General features: G+C 38.6%; 1 protein-coding gene across 10 annotated transcripts in view; it reads right to left on the reverse strand.

Annotated features, from left to right (window-relative positions):
• Nucleotides 1–14,046, reverse strand: part of ank2a (ankyrin 2a, neuronal) — a 93,934-nt gene that overhangs the window by 12,065 nt on the left and 67,823 nt on the right. For 5 of the 10 annotated variants that reach the window (XM_073866123.1, XM_073866127.1, XM_073866129.1 and 2 more), the window contains 7 exons: nucleotides 13,494–13,616; nucleotides 13,349–13,381; nucleotides 13,219–13,240; nucleotides 2,285–11,770; nucleotides 1,036–1,113; nucleotides 285–416; nucleotides 45–185 (listed from right to left, as the gene is read on the reverse strand). In XM_073866123.1, the coding sequence (XP_073722224.1) occupies nucleotides 45–185; nucleotides 285–416; nucleotides 1,036–1,113; nucleotides 2,285–11,770; nucleotides 13,219–13,240; nucleotides 13,349–13,381; nucleotides 13,494–13,616 (10,015 nt within the window). The remainder of the gene's footprint in view (nucleotides 1–44; nucleotides 186–284; nucleotides 417–1,035; nucleotides 1,114–2,284; nucleotides 11,771–13,218; nucleotides 13,241–13,348; nucleotides 13,382–13,493; nucleotides 13,617–14,046) is intronic. The other 5 variants (XM_073866134.1, XM_073866130.1, XM_073866128.1 and 2 more) reach the window with 1 other exon arrangement.

Below are 14,046 nucleotides of genomic sequence, written 5' to 3' on the forward strand. Positions count from 1 at the left end.
TGAATCTCTATATTATTCAAGAATGTGTTAATGCATTGCTCTACCTTCACTGTGGTCCAGGGTTTTCTCGATCTCTGCATATGTTCTTGAGGTTTGCTCTTGGACTGACTTGTGCATTTGAATCTCAATAAGATGAACAATGTCCATGCGGTTTATTTTGGTAAGTCTTTTAATCAAAGTATCTTCTGTGGAATTTAAGACAATTAAGGGATATTTAAATATTATGATTTTAAATTAATTTGAGCACTCAAATAGCAAATTTTTACTTGACTGTAAAGGCTCACCAGTTGCATGCTTTCCTTCTCTCTCTACCCAGCGCTGTAAAAGGGCATGACTCTGTTCTTGTAGTGAGTTTGGGTTTTCAGCACGCACTTGCTGAATCTCGTCCACATTAAACTCCAACTCTTTGGCTAGCTCTGTAAATATTTTGAGAATTTAAGAGTTCATGCTGGTGAAAGACACTTGTACCACACGTCACTTAGCATCTTGTTGTTTCACAAAGAAAAAATTACAATGTTAGACCACTACACATTCTAAACTATATATTTGATAAATAAACTTCATCTTTATAGATTTTGAAGAGATTGTCAGAGGTGCCACCCTCTCTTTTTACTTATTTCTCATTGAAAGTCATTATCATGCACCAAGCAAAAACCTTAACTCTTTAAAAACCTGCAGCATGTATACTACTTTGTGCTAGGGTAAAAAAATACCCTATTAAAATGATATGGGCGGCACAGTGACTCAATGGGTAGCATCGTCGCCTCACAGCAAGAAGGTCCTTGGTTCAAGTCCTGGCTGGGTTAGGTGACCTTTCTGTGCATGTTCTCACTGTGTCAGCGTGGGTTTACTCTGGTTCCCTCCCACAGGCCAAAAACATGCAGGTTAGGTGAATTAGATATGACAAATTGCGCTTCCCCCAACTTGTGTGGATTAACTTGTGTGTAGATTACCCAGCTATCGGCATGAAAATACCAATAGATGCTAAAATGGGGTTAAGAATAAAATGTAAGTGTTGGTCTGCTATTAACTTACCTGTCCAGCTAAAACCTAGAAGGTCAGCAATGATGGCCAAAGTTTCTTCTTTCCTATCTGCATCATCATGCCAATCCGCTGTAAACATTAGTTAAAGTAGAAACAACAAATAACATAAAAACAAGAAATTCCCTTTGATTTGCTATCTGGATTATTTGAAGTTGATAGTGGTCCTTATCACCCTGCCTAAAATGTCTAATAATAGAGCATAATCAACTATTGTGTCAGCATTTTGCAGCAGCATGAATGAAAAGTGACTAAGTATCCACTGTAATAATTGACAATATGTTAAATTAATTCTTTAAACATATCCTCCATACGACAGCATAGGTTGTTTGTCAATTCCCTCAGATTCGATCCATAGGAGCGTTCACAAAATGAGCACTCCTATAGACTGCGCAGGCAATGCCACATTAGCTATTGCTTTAAACCAATGTGGTGTTTAATCTGCAAGATAATTGGGCATTGCTGTGGCTTAACTGGTTGAGCACTTTGTTAGCAGCATCAAAATCGTGGGTTCGATCCCACATGACACATACTGATACCGTACAAGGTAAACCTTAAATGCAATGCAAGTCTCTTATCCAAAGTGTCTGACTAATGCATAAATGTAACAGCAAATTTTGAGAACTATTGGGAAATTGGTGAGTAGGGGACTGTGTAAAAAGTTCAGACACTGCATATAAATGAACCCACATTTTGATGGACAGGTACGGTCAAACATCTTTTCATCATGACACACCACTGTCATTTTATGTAAACTAGATGGTACCTTAAAATGTAACTATAGGTAATAATAAGCTGCTTGTACAAACAAAATATGAGGTCGTTTTATGGAGGAGGAAAACCCCAATTATTTTGGAATTATAAAAAATTTTTTTTTAGATTTCATTGAACTTTTAATTTTTTGCTACTTCTCTATAAAACATGCAGCAGTGGGCATGCATTGCACAGGAATTATTAGCCAACAAATGCAGAGACTGTCAATCTTGAGATTTCAGTTCATGTAAACATTGATATACAAATGGATAACATGACATAGAAAGTTACAAAACATAAGACACACACAAATATTAGGATAAGACAAAATACAGCACAAACCACAGGACAAAAAAATAACAAAAAAGACATCACAAAAGACAACAAGACACAGCAAAGAAAATACAACAAACTTAAAAGAGGAAACTTGTATGGAAATAAGGTACAATTTGGAGTAAAGATTAGGGGGGCAAGAGCCAAGTAGAGATACCTTTACATTGGTCTGGAGTGGTGCTGTCTGAGATTCTCTGCATCTGTGTCTCCACACTATCTTCCCAGTTGGGTCTTGTCTCAAAGACATCCTCACCTATAGATGGGGGTCGAACTATTTTCAAATTACTTTCTATGTCTGAGTCAAAAGAAGCTCTGTCTCCCTTGATTTTTTCATACTCTGTCTTTGTTAGGTCCAATTCCTGAGAGCATTCAAAAGAAGGTTCGGGTTGATTGGATGGCTGTGGTAAATCATCTTGATCCTGTGGAAAAGGCAGCTGAGAGGATAAAGTCTTTGGTTTGGGGAAATCTATATTAATGTGATCTTCTGCGACATACATGGACCATTCTGAATGATCAATATCAGCCTCAGATTTAGGCCTTTGACTTCGCTCAGTAGAGTCTCCTTGCCCTAAAGTTCTGTCAAAACTAGCTGCTTTTATGTGTATTTTTGGTTTGGGGGTTATGTCTTCCATTTCAGTAACAATTTCTTTGGACTCTGTGGAAAACGAAGATAATGACTGCTTCTGATTGACAGTACGGTCTGAAACACTAGTTGAATCAACAGATTCTTGAGTGAACATGGGCATTTCAACAACAGAATGCTGATCATCTTCCACTGAAGAGTCAGAGGATTCCAGATCTTGCTCAGAATACACAGTTCGTGTTACTGTAGATGTGGCAGTGTCAATATTTGGTATAAGCGTGTCCTCATAGATTAAACGATTCTCTGTGGGACTCTCTTGTTCACTTTGCATGGAAAAATCGATTGGGTCCTGAAATTTGGACTGCACAAGATCCTCAGTTTCAGTTTCACTAAAGGCTTCAGATTTTGAATCAGCCTCATCTGTAATGTGGTCTTGCTGCATTATACCATCTAAGGGCAGCTCAAAAGAAGCAACAGATTCACTGGTATTGGATGTTGCTTGTTCAAATGTATCTTGCTCAGTTGGATCTTCATTTATTTGGAAAAAGACTCTTTCTTCATTGTCCTCTACGGTCCTTCTGGTCATGTCAATAGCTCCACCTCTAGTCATTTCAAACAATTTTCCCTCTTGGAAAAGGAATGGATTTGGTGTCCCTTCTTCAGTAGGTGTTCGTCCTGGAGTTGTGTCAGGTGTGGTTTCACGAGATCGTCTGTCCGTACACAAAGCAAGTATTTTCTGCTCTTCAGCCTCGATTCGTGCATCAAATGCTTCATCATCTTCTATTTCAGCACTCCAGGGAACTAAGTCTCTTGGTGATGATGGCATTTCTATTGATATTCCTTTATGGTCCTCTTCATAAATGCATGCAACTGCTTGGGTTTCATCCAGCACTTTATTTTCAGCAGTATTAGTACACATAAGATCAAGTGGGGAAATTGGTTCAGTGATATTTTCAGATGTTTGGCTCTCACCAGGAGACTTATTTTCAACATCACTGGCTATCTCAATTTCCATTTTGATCTGTAATTGTGATGTAACAACTACATCCTGCTCTGTTGCATCAGTAGTGTAAACCTCACCAATTACTGCATTATAGTACTCTGAATGGATCTTTTCATAATCTTCCTCATTTTCTATGTGTGTTTGCACAGATGGTCTATATGTGCATGGTTGTAAATCAACAGTCCCCAAATGGCTATGATCCTGTTCATCTTCGTCCATGGTTTTTAAAACCTGGATGGTTTCTTCTGAGACCTTGTGTGATGACTTAGCTAAATTAGGGCTGTCATATTCATCACCTGATGATGAGGAAAAAAAGGGTGATACTGGGCCAGGTGGGTCAGATTCAGTAAGGTTCTCTATCCACTGTTCTTGTGATTCATTGGTTAACACTGTGTTAAAGTCCAATGGACTTTGTTGTGGTGATAGCACTTCTTCTTTTGGTTCTTTAGAAATACAATCAAAATCAAATTTGACTTTTTTCTTTTTTGCTTGATCTTTTTCCATTTCATCAAATGTTTTGATCTTTGCAGCCATCTTAAACATCTGCTCTTCTGGAGTAAATTGTCTCTGTAAGGCATCAGTATCCTCAAGCTCATCACTGTCGCTTTCTTTTGGATCCAAGGTCATAGAAACATCCTCCATATTTGAGGTCTGCTTAAACATCTGCTCTTCTGGAGTAAATTGTCTGTGTAAGGCATCAGTATCCTCAAGCTCATCACTGTCACTTTCTTTTGGATCCAAGGTCATAGAAACATCCTCCATATCTGAGGTCTGCTTAAACATCTGCTCTTCTGGAGTAAATTGTCTGTGTAAGGCATCAGTATCCTCAAGCTCATCACTGTCACTTTCTTTTGGATCCAAGGTCATAGAAACATCCTCCATATCTGAGGTCTGCTTAAACATCTGCTCTTCTGGAGTAAATTGTCTCTGTAAGGCATCGGTATCCTCAAGTTCATCACTGTCGCTTTCTTTTGGATGCAAGGTCATAGAAACATCTTCCATATCTGAGGTCTGCAAGGTCCCTAATGATTGGAATGATTCACTTTTCTTTTGACTTTCTGCATTTTCTACAGAATCTGCAGTATGTGAAATTGAAGTCTGACTCGTTGAGAAGACCCTTTCAATATAACCCAATTGTCCAGATACCTGAAGATCATGCCCTTGCCCTGTGGGACTTCCATCTAAAGAGTCTGGACATGGGGACTCCTTGATTGGACTTGGCTCAATAGAGTCTGGGCTTTTATGAGATGACGAATCTTCTTTCACGGGACTAGTTTCAAGTGAGTCCATTTGACAGAAAGTTTTGGAGTCAGTCATGGTTTTAAACTCCAGTGAATCCAAATTAAGAGGTCTATTTGGTGCATCTTCACTGTGAAGACTATACTGAAGTATCCCCTCAGGCTCAGTGATTATCTCAGAATCTTTAGACTTCCTACTTTCACTACAGACCGAAGTACTTTCTGTATATGTACTTTCTGTACTTTTCTGTATGGTTGTTTCACCGCCCATAGACTCCATATAGCTGTACTGCTTAACTTGAATTGTGTCTTGAATTATGATGTTAGAATCATCAGGGGATGGTAAATCAGCTTTGGTAAATGATAAGAGTGAATCAATTTTAGAATCATTAGGGGAGGGTGACTCAGTCTTTGTGGATGGAGATGGTAAATCAGTCCTGGAGTCATCAAGAAATGGTGATTCAGTTTTGTTTTCTAGGGAGATTACTCCACATATAAAATCACTCTTGTCACTCTCCACTCTTTCATAAGATGTTACAATAATTGCCTGTTTATTTGTACTTTCTGTCTTCCCAGTTTCCATTCTGTCTCCAGTCAGGGTTTCTACAACTCTAGGAGACACATGAACTGATCCGAAAACGGGTTCAGATATACCAATGACTGCATCTTCATCTAAAGACTCTTCAGACTGACTCCTACTCATTCTTTCCAAATCAGCCTCTGAAGTGCCACTTCCAAACTCTCTTGCTGGCATTTTTACTTCTCCCAGATGATCATGGGTCAGAAAATCCTCTTCAAAGCTTTCTTGAACAATATCTACATCTTGTAGATGGCTAACTGGTATTGGTGTTTCTTTAAGACACTGTTCTAAATCACTGCTGAGATGTGAAACCATATCTGACATATCCCTTTTAGGAGGAGAAGAGAGTATAGTGTCTCGTTGGATTCTGACTTCCTGTTCAGTTGTGTCTTCAGTCTCCATGGTCTCTGGATGTCTGTCTTCTGGGTTTTCAATTTGAGTTTCTACAACTCTTGAAGACACAGAAACTGATCCAAAATCAGGTATTGATTCACCAATCACTGCATCTTCATCTAAAGACTCTTCAGACTCACTCCTACTCATTCTTTCTAAATCATCCTCTGAATTGCCACTTCCAGACTCTTTTGCTGGCATTTTTACTTCTCCCAGATGATGTTTACTATCATGGGTCAGAAAATCCTCTTCACAACTTTCTTGAACAATAACAACTTCTTGTAGATGGCTAACTGGTATTGGTGTTTCTTTAAGACATTGTTCTAAATCACTGCTGAGATGTGAAACCATATCTGACATATCCCTTTTAGGGGGAGAAGAGAGTATAGTGTCTCGTTGGATTCGGACTTCCTGTTCAGTTGTGTCCTCAGTCTTCATGGTCTCTGGATGTCTGTCTTCTGGGTTTTCAATTTGAGTTTCTACAACTCTTGAAGACACAGAAACTGATCCAAAATCAGGTATTGATTCACCAATCACTGCATCTTCATCTAAAGACTCGTCAGACTGACTCCTACTCATTCTTTCCAAATCAGCCTCTGAAATGCCACTTCCAAACTCTCTTGCTGGCATTTTCACATCTCCTGAATGATGTTTACTATCATGGGTCAGAAAATCCTCTTCAAAGCTTTCTTGAACAATATCTACATTTTGTAGATAGCTAACTGGTACTGGTGTTTCTTTAAGACACTGTTCTAAGTCACTGCTGAGATGTGAAACCATATCTGACATATCCCTTTTAGGAGGAGAAGAGAGTATAGTGTCTCGTTGGATTCGGACTTCCTGTTCAGTTGTGTCCTCAGTCTCCAGAGTCCCTGGATGTCTGTCTTCTGGGTTTTCAGTTGGAGTTTCTACAACTCTTGAAGACACAGAAATTGATCCAAAAACAGATATTGATTCACCAATCACTGCATCTTCATCTAAAGACTCCTCAGACTGACACCTACTCATTCTTTCCAAATCAGCCTCTGAAGTGCCACTTCCAAACTCTCTTGCTGGCATTTTTACTTCTTCCAAATGATGTTTACTATCATGGGTCAGAAAATCCACTTCAAAGCTTTCTTGAACAATATCTACATCTTGTAGATGGCTAACTGGTATTGGTGTTTCTTTAAGACACTGTTCTAAGTCACTGCTGAGATGTGAAACCATATCTGACATATCCCTTTTAGGAGGAGAAGAGAGTATAGTGTCTCGTTGGAATCGGACCTCCTGTTTAGTTGTGTCCTCAGTCTCCATGGTCTCTGGCCGTCTGTCTTTTGGGTTTTCAATTTGAGTGTCTACAACTCTTGAAGACACAGAAACTGATCCAAAATCATGTATCGATTCACCAATCAACGCATCTTCATCTAAAGACTCGTCAGACTGACTCCTACTCATTCTTTCCAAATCATCCTCTAAACTGCCACTTCCAAACTCTCTTGCTGGCATTTTTACTTCTCCCAGATGATGTTTACTATCATGGGTCAGAAAATCCTCTTCACAACTTTCTTGAACAATAACTACATCTTGTAGATGGCTAACTGGTATTTGTGTTTCTTTAAGACACTGTTCTAAGTCACTGCTGAAATGTGAAACCATATCTGACATATCCCGTTTAGGAGGAGAAGAGAGTATAGTGTCTTGTTTGATTCGGACTTCCTGTTCAGTTGTGTCCTTTGTCTCCAGAGTCCCTGGATGTCTGTCTTCTGGGTTTTCAATTGGAGTTTCTACAACTCTTGAAGACACAGAAACTGATCCAAAATCATGTATCGATTCACCAATCACTGCATCTTCATCTAAAGACTCGTCAGACTGACTCCTACTCATTCTTTCCAAATCAGCCTCTGAAGTGCCACTTCCAAACTCTCTTGCTGGCATTTTCACTTCTCCCAAATGATGTTTACTACCATGGGTCAGAAAATCCTCTTCAAAACTGTCTTGAACAATATCTACATCTTGTAGATGGCTAACTGGTATTGGTGTTTCTTTAAGACATTGTTCTAAGTCACTGCTGAAATGTGAAACCATATCTGGCACATCCCTTTTAGGAGGAGAAGAGAATATAGTGTCTCGTTTGATTTGGACTTTCTGTTCAGTTGTGTCCTCGATCTCCAGAGTCCCTGGATGTCTGTCTTCTGGGTTTTCAATTGTAGTTTCTACAACTCTTGAAGACACAGAAACTGATCCAAAAACAGGTATTGATTCACAAATCACTGCATCTTCATCTAAAGACTCCTCAGATTGACTCCTACTCTTTCTTTCAAAATCATCCTTTAAATTGCCACTCCCAAATTCTCTGGCTGGCATTTTTACTTCTGTTTGATAATATTTACTACCATGGGTCAGAACAACCTCTTTAAAGCTTTCTTGAACTAGATCTACATTTTGTGGATGGCTAACTGGTACTGCTGTTTCTTCAAGGCACTTTACTAAGTCACTGCTGAGATGTGAAACCATATCTGACATATCCCTTTTAGGAGGAGAAGAGAATATAGTGTCTCGTTTGATTCGGATTTCCTGTTCAGTTGTACCCCCAGTCTCCAGAGTCCCAGGATGTCTGTCTTCTGGGTTTTCAGTTGGGGTTTCTACAACTTTTGAGAACACAGAAACTGATCCAAAAACAGGTATCGATTTACCAATCACTGCATCTTCATCTAAAGACTCTTCAGACTGACTCCTACTCATTCTTTCTAAATCATCCTCTAAATTGCCACTTCCAAACTCTCTGGCTGGCATTTTTACTTCTGTTTCATGATATTTACTACGATGGGTCAGAACAACCTCTTTAAAGCTGTCTTGAACTATATCTACATTTTGTGGATGGCTAACTGGTACTGCAGTTTCTTCAAGGCACTGTACTAAGTCACTGCTGAGATGTGAAATCATATCTGACATATCCCTTTTAGGAGGAGAAAAGAGTATAGCGCCCTGTTTGACTCTGACTTCTTGTTCAGTTGTACTCTCCAGAGTTCCTGGATGTCTGTCTTCTGGGTTTTCAATCATGGTTTCTACAACTCTAGGAGACACAAAAACTGATCCAAAAACAGGTACAGATCCCCCACTAACTGCATTTTCATCTAAAGACTCATCAGAATGACTCCTAGTTATTTTTTCTAAATCCTCTTCTAAACTGCAACTTCCAAACTCTCTTGCTGCCATTTTTATTTCTACCGAACGGTGTTTACTATCACAGGTCAGAACAACTTCTTTACAGCTTTCTTGAACAATATCTACATCTTGTGGATGGCTAACTGGTACTGGTGTTTCTTTAAGACACTGTTCTAGATCACTGCTAAGATGTGAAACCATACCTGACATATGCCTTTTAGGTGGAGAAGAGAGTCTAGTGTCTCGTATGATTTGGATTTCCTGTTCAGTTATACTCTCCAGAGTCCCTGGATGTCTATCTTCTGGGTTTTCAGTCAGGGTTTCTACAACTCTAGGAGATACAGAAACTGATCCAAAAACAGGTACAGATCCACCACTAACTGCATTTTCATCTAAAGACTCTTCAGACTGACTCCTGCTTATTCCTTCCAAATTATCCTCTAAACTACATCTTGCAAACTCTCTTCCTGGAGTTTTAATTTCTGCTGCACGTGTCAGAACAACCTCTATAAAGCTTTCTTGAACAATATCTGCATCTTGTTGATGGCTAACTGGTGTTGCTGTTTCTTTTAGACACTGTTCTAAGTCACTGCTGAGATGTGAAACCATATCTGACATATCCCTTTTAGAATGAGAACAGAGTATAGTGTTTTGTCTGATTCGAACGTCCTGCTCAAATGCATACTCTATGTCTTCTGCTGTAGTATCCAAAAAAGAAACATGGATTTCAGGATTAGTTTGAGGGGTTTCAGCAAGTCCCTCATGTTTGTCACTGTCCCCTGTGCTGGAGTGAGGTGTCTTGGTCCCTGTACTATTGACAGGAGAGTCTGCCAAAGCCTCGTGTTTGTCACTATCAGGGCTTTCTTTCAATTCTTCATCATGCATTTCACTCAGAAGTAAGGGCTCACCTTGCACCACTTTACTAGTAAATTCAATGTTTGCGTCTGCATCATATGAATAAGAATCCATAGTTGCCTGGTGTGTTTGTTCTTCCTCATCCTCTGCAGAAATACCATCACTGCACATTACATATTGCTTATTTACTGCACCAGAGATTTGCTTAAAGAGCTGATATTCTGCATTGTCCTCTAGTTCTGCCTTAATGTCCGCACTGAAGTCCTCTGACGGTTTCCTGTTTGGGCTGATCTGGGGTTCTACAGACAATCTTCGGTCTTGGGATATGATATAATTTACTCTCTCAGACATCAACCCCACGTCTTCATTTATAACCATTTTTGAAGTTTTTTGCAGTTCCTCACTCTCAAATCTGACTGGTTCCTGAGATGGTTTTTCATTATGATCAACCATTTCATTCGTAGACTGGTTTTCTGGGGGGCTTTGCTTTCCAAAATTAAAAATTACTTCTGAAATAAATTCAGCTTGATCACTTGCTTTATTTTGGCTGGGCTGCGTACTATCTAGGGTCATCACTGGTGTTCCGTGATCCAATATCGTTGACTCATTATATTCAGTTGTGTCAATAACACTTGATTCTTTGCAGATCTTGTTATCTGCTACAATTTCGTCTTGTAAATGTTGGGTTGTAACTGTCATTTGGTTATCGTGTGGGGGACCTTGAATTACAACAGACCTTGCAGTTTCAGAGGTTACCGTCGTAATTGCTTTATGTTCAAAAAGTCCAGACTTGCATTTTGATGGGTCCTGCCCAGTCTGAAATGCCCTCATCAGGTCTTTAACAGACATGGTTTCTTCTAGCCTTTCTGTCTGAGATCTTGGAGACTTGGGGGATTTTGGAGAAATTTCAGTCTCTGTCACATAAACCTTCCCTTGAGAAGCACTCACTTTTTGAGGTTTCCATTTTTGAGTCTCCACGTCCTTCTCCTCTTCAACCTTGTTTTGCAATGCCTTAATCTTGTCTTTAATGGATCCAATCGGGGTTTCTACAACTTTGGGAGACACAGGAACTGATCCGAAAACAGGTACAGATATGCCAATAATTGCATCTTCATCTAAAGACTCCTCAGACTGACTCCTACTCATCCTTTCCAAATCATCTTCTGAACTGCCACTTGCAAACTCTCCCTCTATACGTTTTCTTCTTGCTGGCTTTTTGATTTTAGCTGGACGGTGTTTACTACCACGGGTCAGAATAACCTCTTTAAAGCTTTGTTGAACAATTTCTGCATCTTGTGGATGGCTAACTTGTACCGGGATTTCTGTAAAGCACTGCTCTAAATCAGTGCTGAGATCTGAAACCATCCCTGACATATCTCTTTTAGGAGGAGAACCGAGTATAGTGTCTCGTTTGATTTGCACCTCCTGAAAGACCGTCTCTGGAGCCTTTGTGATATTTTTGCTTTCTAATTCATCAACATCTGCTTTACTGAGAAGTATCCACTCTTCATTATCAATGCTTATGGATTTCCCAGCTGCACCTCCTCTTGTTTCATCCCTTGTTCCTTTACAGAGGATCTCTTCTACCTTCTCCAAATCCTTTTTCACTTTTTCAACAATCACAAAGGGCTCATCCGCCTCCTCATTCCCTGTTTTTTCTGATTGCTGTCCTGATTCTGTGGAAAACGAATGTTCTGATTTTTCAGAGGTCAGAAGGACTGACATTTTAATCAAGTCTTGCTTCATATCAGACACATCCGAAAGCAGATCTGGACTTGCAAGTGTAGCAGGATCATGGACGATTTGCAGCATGGAAAATTCTGTTGACTCAGATCCATCATTGTCTTCCATTTGAACAGCAAATGGGGTTTGTAAAGAATAAAGGGGAACATGAAGAGGACAAAAGACATTGGAAAAGTAGTCAGGGCAGGAGCATACAAACTGTCTTCAGTTTAGATGATGAGGAAACTATCTGACAAAATGAAGATGACTAGGCTTAACTAGACTGGATCCAAAGAATTTCGGGAGGCATGGGAGCAGTTAAGCAAAGCAAAAGAGAGTTACAGAGTGAGGGGACAGAATAGGCAGGAAATAACTTGCTTAAACATGTCATACTGTCTCAAGTATCCACTCATACACTTACACAAGAGGGGAAAGTATAAAGAAAAACAAAGTATAATAAAAAGTAACATAAAAATCTGTGCACAAAGAACAAATGGTAAAAGTATCATAACACAGAGTGGAACCGCACCAATGATGCATCTCAAGATTGTTTTCAGCATGAAGACCTCATGTCAACAACACAAAGACAGATACATTAAAGCAACTTAAGCCCTTAACAGCTGCACTGAGATATTGTAAGATCAGGGGCTTATAGATTATGAAATGCTATGGCTTATTTAATCATGTAAATCATTGAATCTATCATGGAGTTCTTCAACAGAGGAACATTGTTATAAGGCTAAGGTAAATGAGAAAAATAAACACAAATGTGAACCATAATAACGAAAAAGGTGACAAATAAATCATGTATTCACAAAAATGATATCCACACATCCAGGCTAAGCAGACACATTCACACACATATACAATAATATAATATGTGTAAGTCAAGTTATTTCCATGCAATGGAAATGATCCATGCAAAGGTGAATTTTGGGACAAGCAGGTGATTTCATTACAGGCAAAAATATGTGGAGTTGCCTGATCAGTATGACTTTGTTGTCAGGGAAAATGATTTGGTTTCCAGTATCGTCTTTGGCATGTATTCCATTTTACTGTAAACTGCATTAAACATTTAAAAAAAAAAAACTTCATGCCAGAAGTAGATACTGTTGGGGAATTGATTGAAATTGAATGTAATGTTTTTTAACAGCAGACCATTCAAATTAAAATTGAAGAATGAAAGGGATGTGTACACACCACTAAAAATAAAGGTTCTAAAAAGGGTTCTCTTCAGTGATGCCATAGAAAAAACATTTTTGGTTCCACAAGAAAAAAAAACGTTGAAGCAACGTTTCTTAACCATTTTCTTTTCCATTAATCTTTACAACCTGACAAAGAACCTTTCAGAAACCTTTATTTTTAAGAATGTATCAGCCATAGCACAGCAATTAAGGATCCACAAATACAATTTCTGTAAGTAAATCAGATAATAAAGACATCTTCCACATTATTTTACCAGTGTGCTTATTCTGTGGAGACTAACAGCCTTGCTTATACTTACAAGACAAGTAGTAAGAATGGAAGAAAAAGCAGTGTATATCATTTAATGCACTGCAATATTGCTTACATTTCTCTTGAGTCTTGTCACTCTGCAAACGATTAAGATACAGAAAACATTAATACAGAAAATAGTCAGGATTTTAAAAAGAAAAAATGATGTAATCTATAAGAAAATTTTATTTAAAATAGGATTTTACCTCTTCATCTCCATCTTGGTCTGAATCAGAGTCCTTTAATAGAATAAATTAATTCAATTAATGGCAACTTAAGTACAATACAACTTAAATAAAAATAAACTCGAGTTTATGTGGCTGTTATTGTAGGATTTTTGTATGTGTTTACCTTTGAGTAGACAGGCAGGCAGATGTTCAAATTGCATATTGCATTGAGGTTTAGTGTGCGATATGTTCGTGGCTCTTTTGTAAAAGATAATCTGCCACATGGTTCTTGATTGCTGTCACGAATCTGTTAAAAAAACACAGCCCTTGGATAGTTAGAGGCATGATAATGTTGACACCAGTACACTAGTTATCTTTTATTTGCTACTAAACTACCAGAATGCCAGATAACAAATGCTACAGAAGACAAAAAACAGATTCCTTATTTATATATGACTCTACAAATAGGTTGTTTACAATGCATGGTATGATGCGCTGTGATTTGCTGAGCGGATTTATTGCATTCTGCAGAGGAGGACTGCCGTTTATTCCGTTTTGGGAAAAAGGAGAAAAGATGAAAGAATAACACGGCGGATATCAGATTTTGCGTAAAATTAAGAATTTACTTTTTAATACTGACCTGATACAATACTGATTTTGGTGGTAACAAATTTGTTTTAATTGGCGTTTATCGCATTTTTAAATATTTAATACTGAAAAATACACATCCCCTTTAA

Source organism: Misgurnus anguillicaudatus, chromosome 3 (assembly GCF_027580225.2).
Source record: "Misgurnus anguillicaudatus chromosome 3, ASM2758022v2, whole genome shotgun sequence".
Lineage (NCBI taxonomy): Eukaryota > Metazoa > Chordata > Actinopteri > Cypriniformes > Cobitidae > Misgurnus > Misgurnus anguillicaudatus.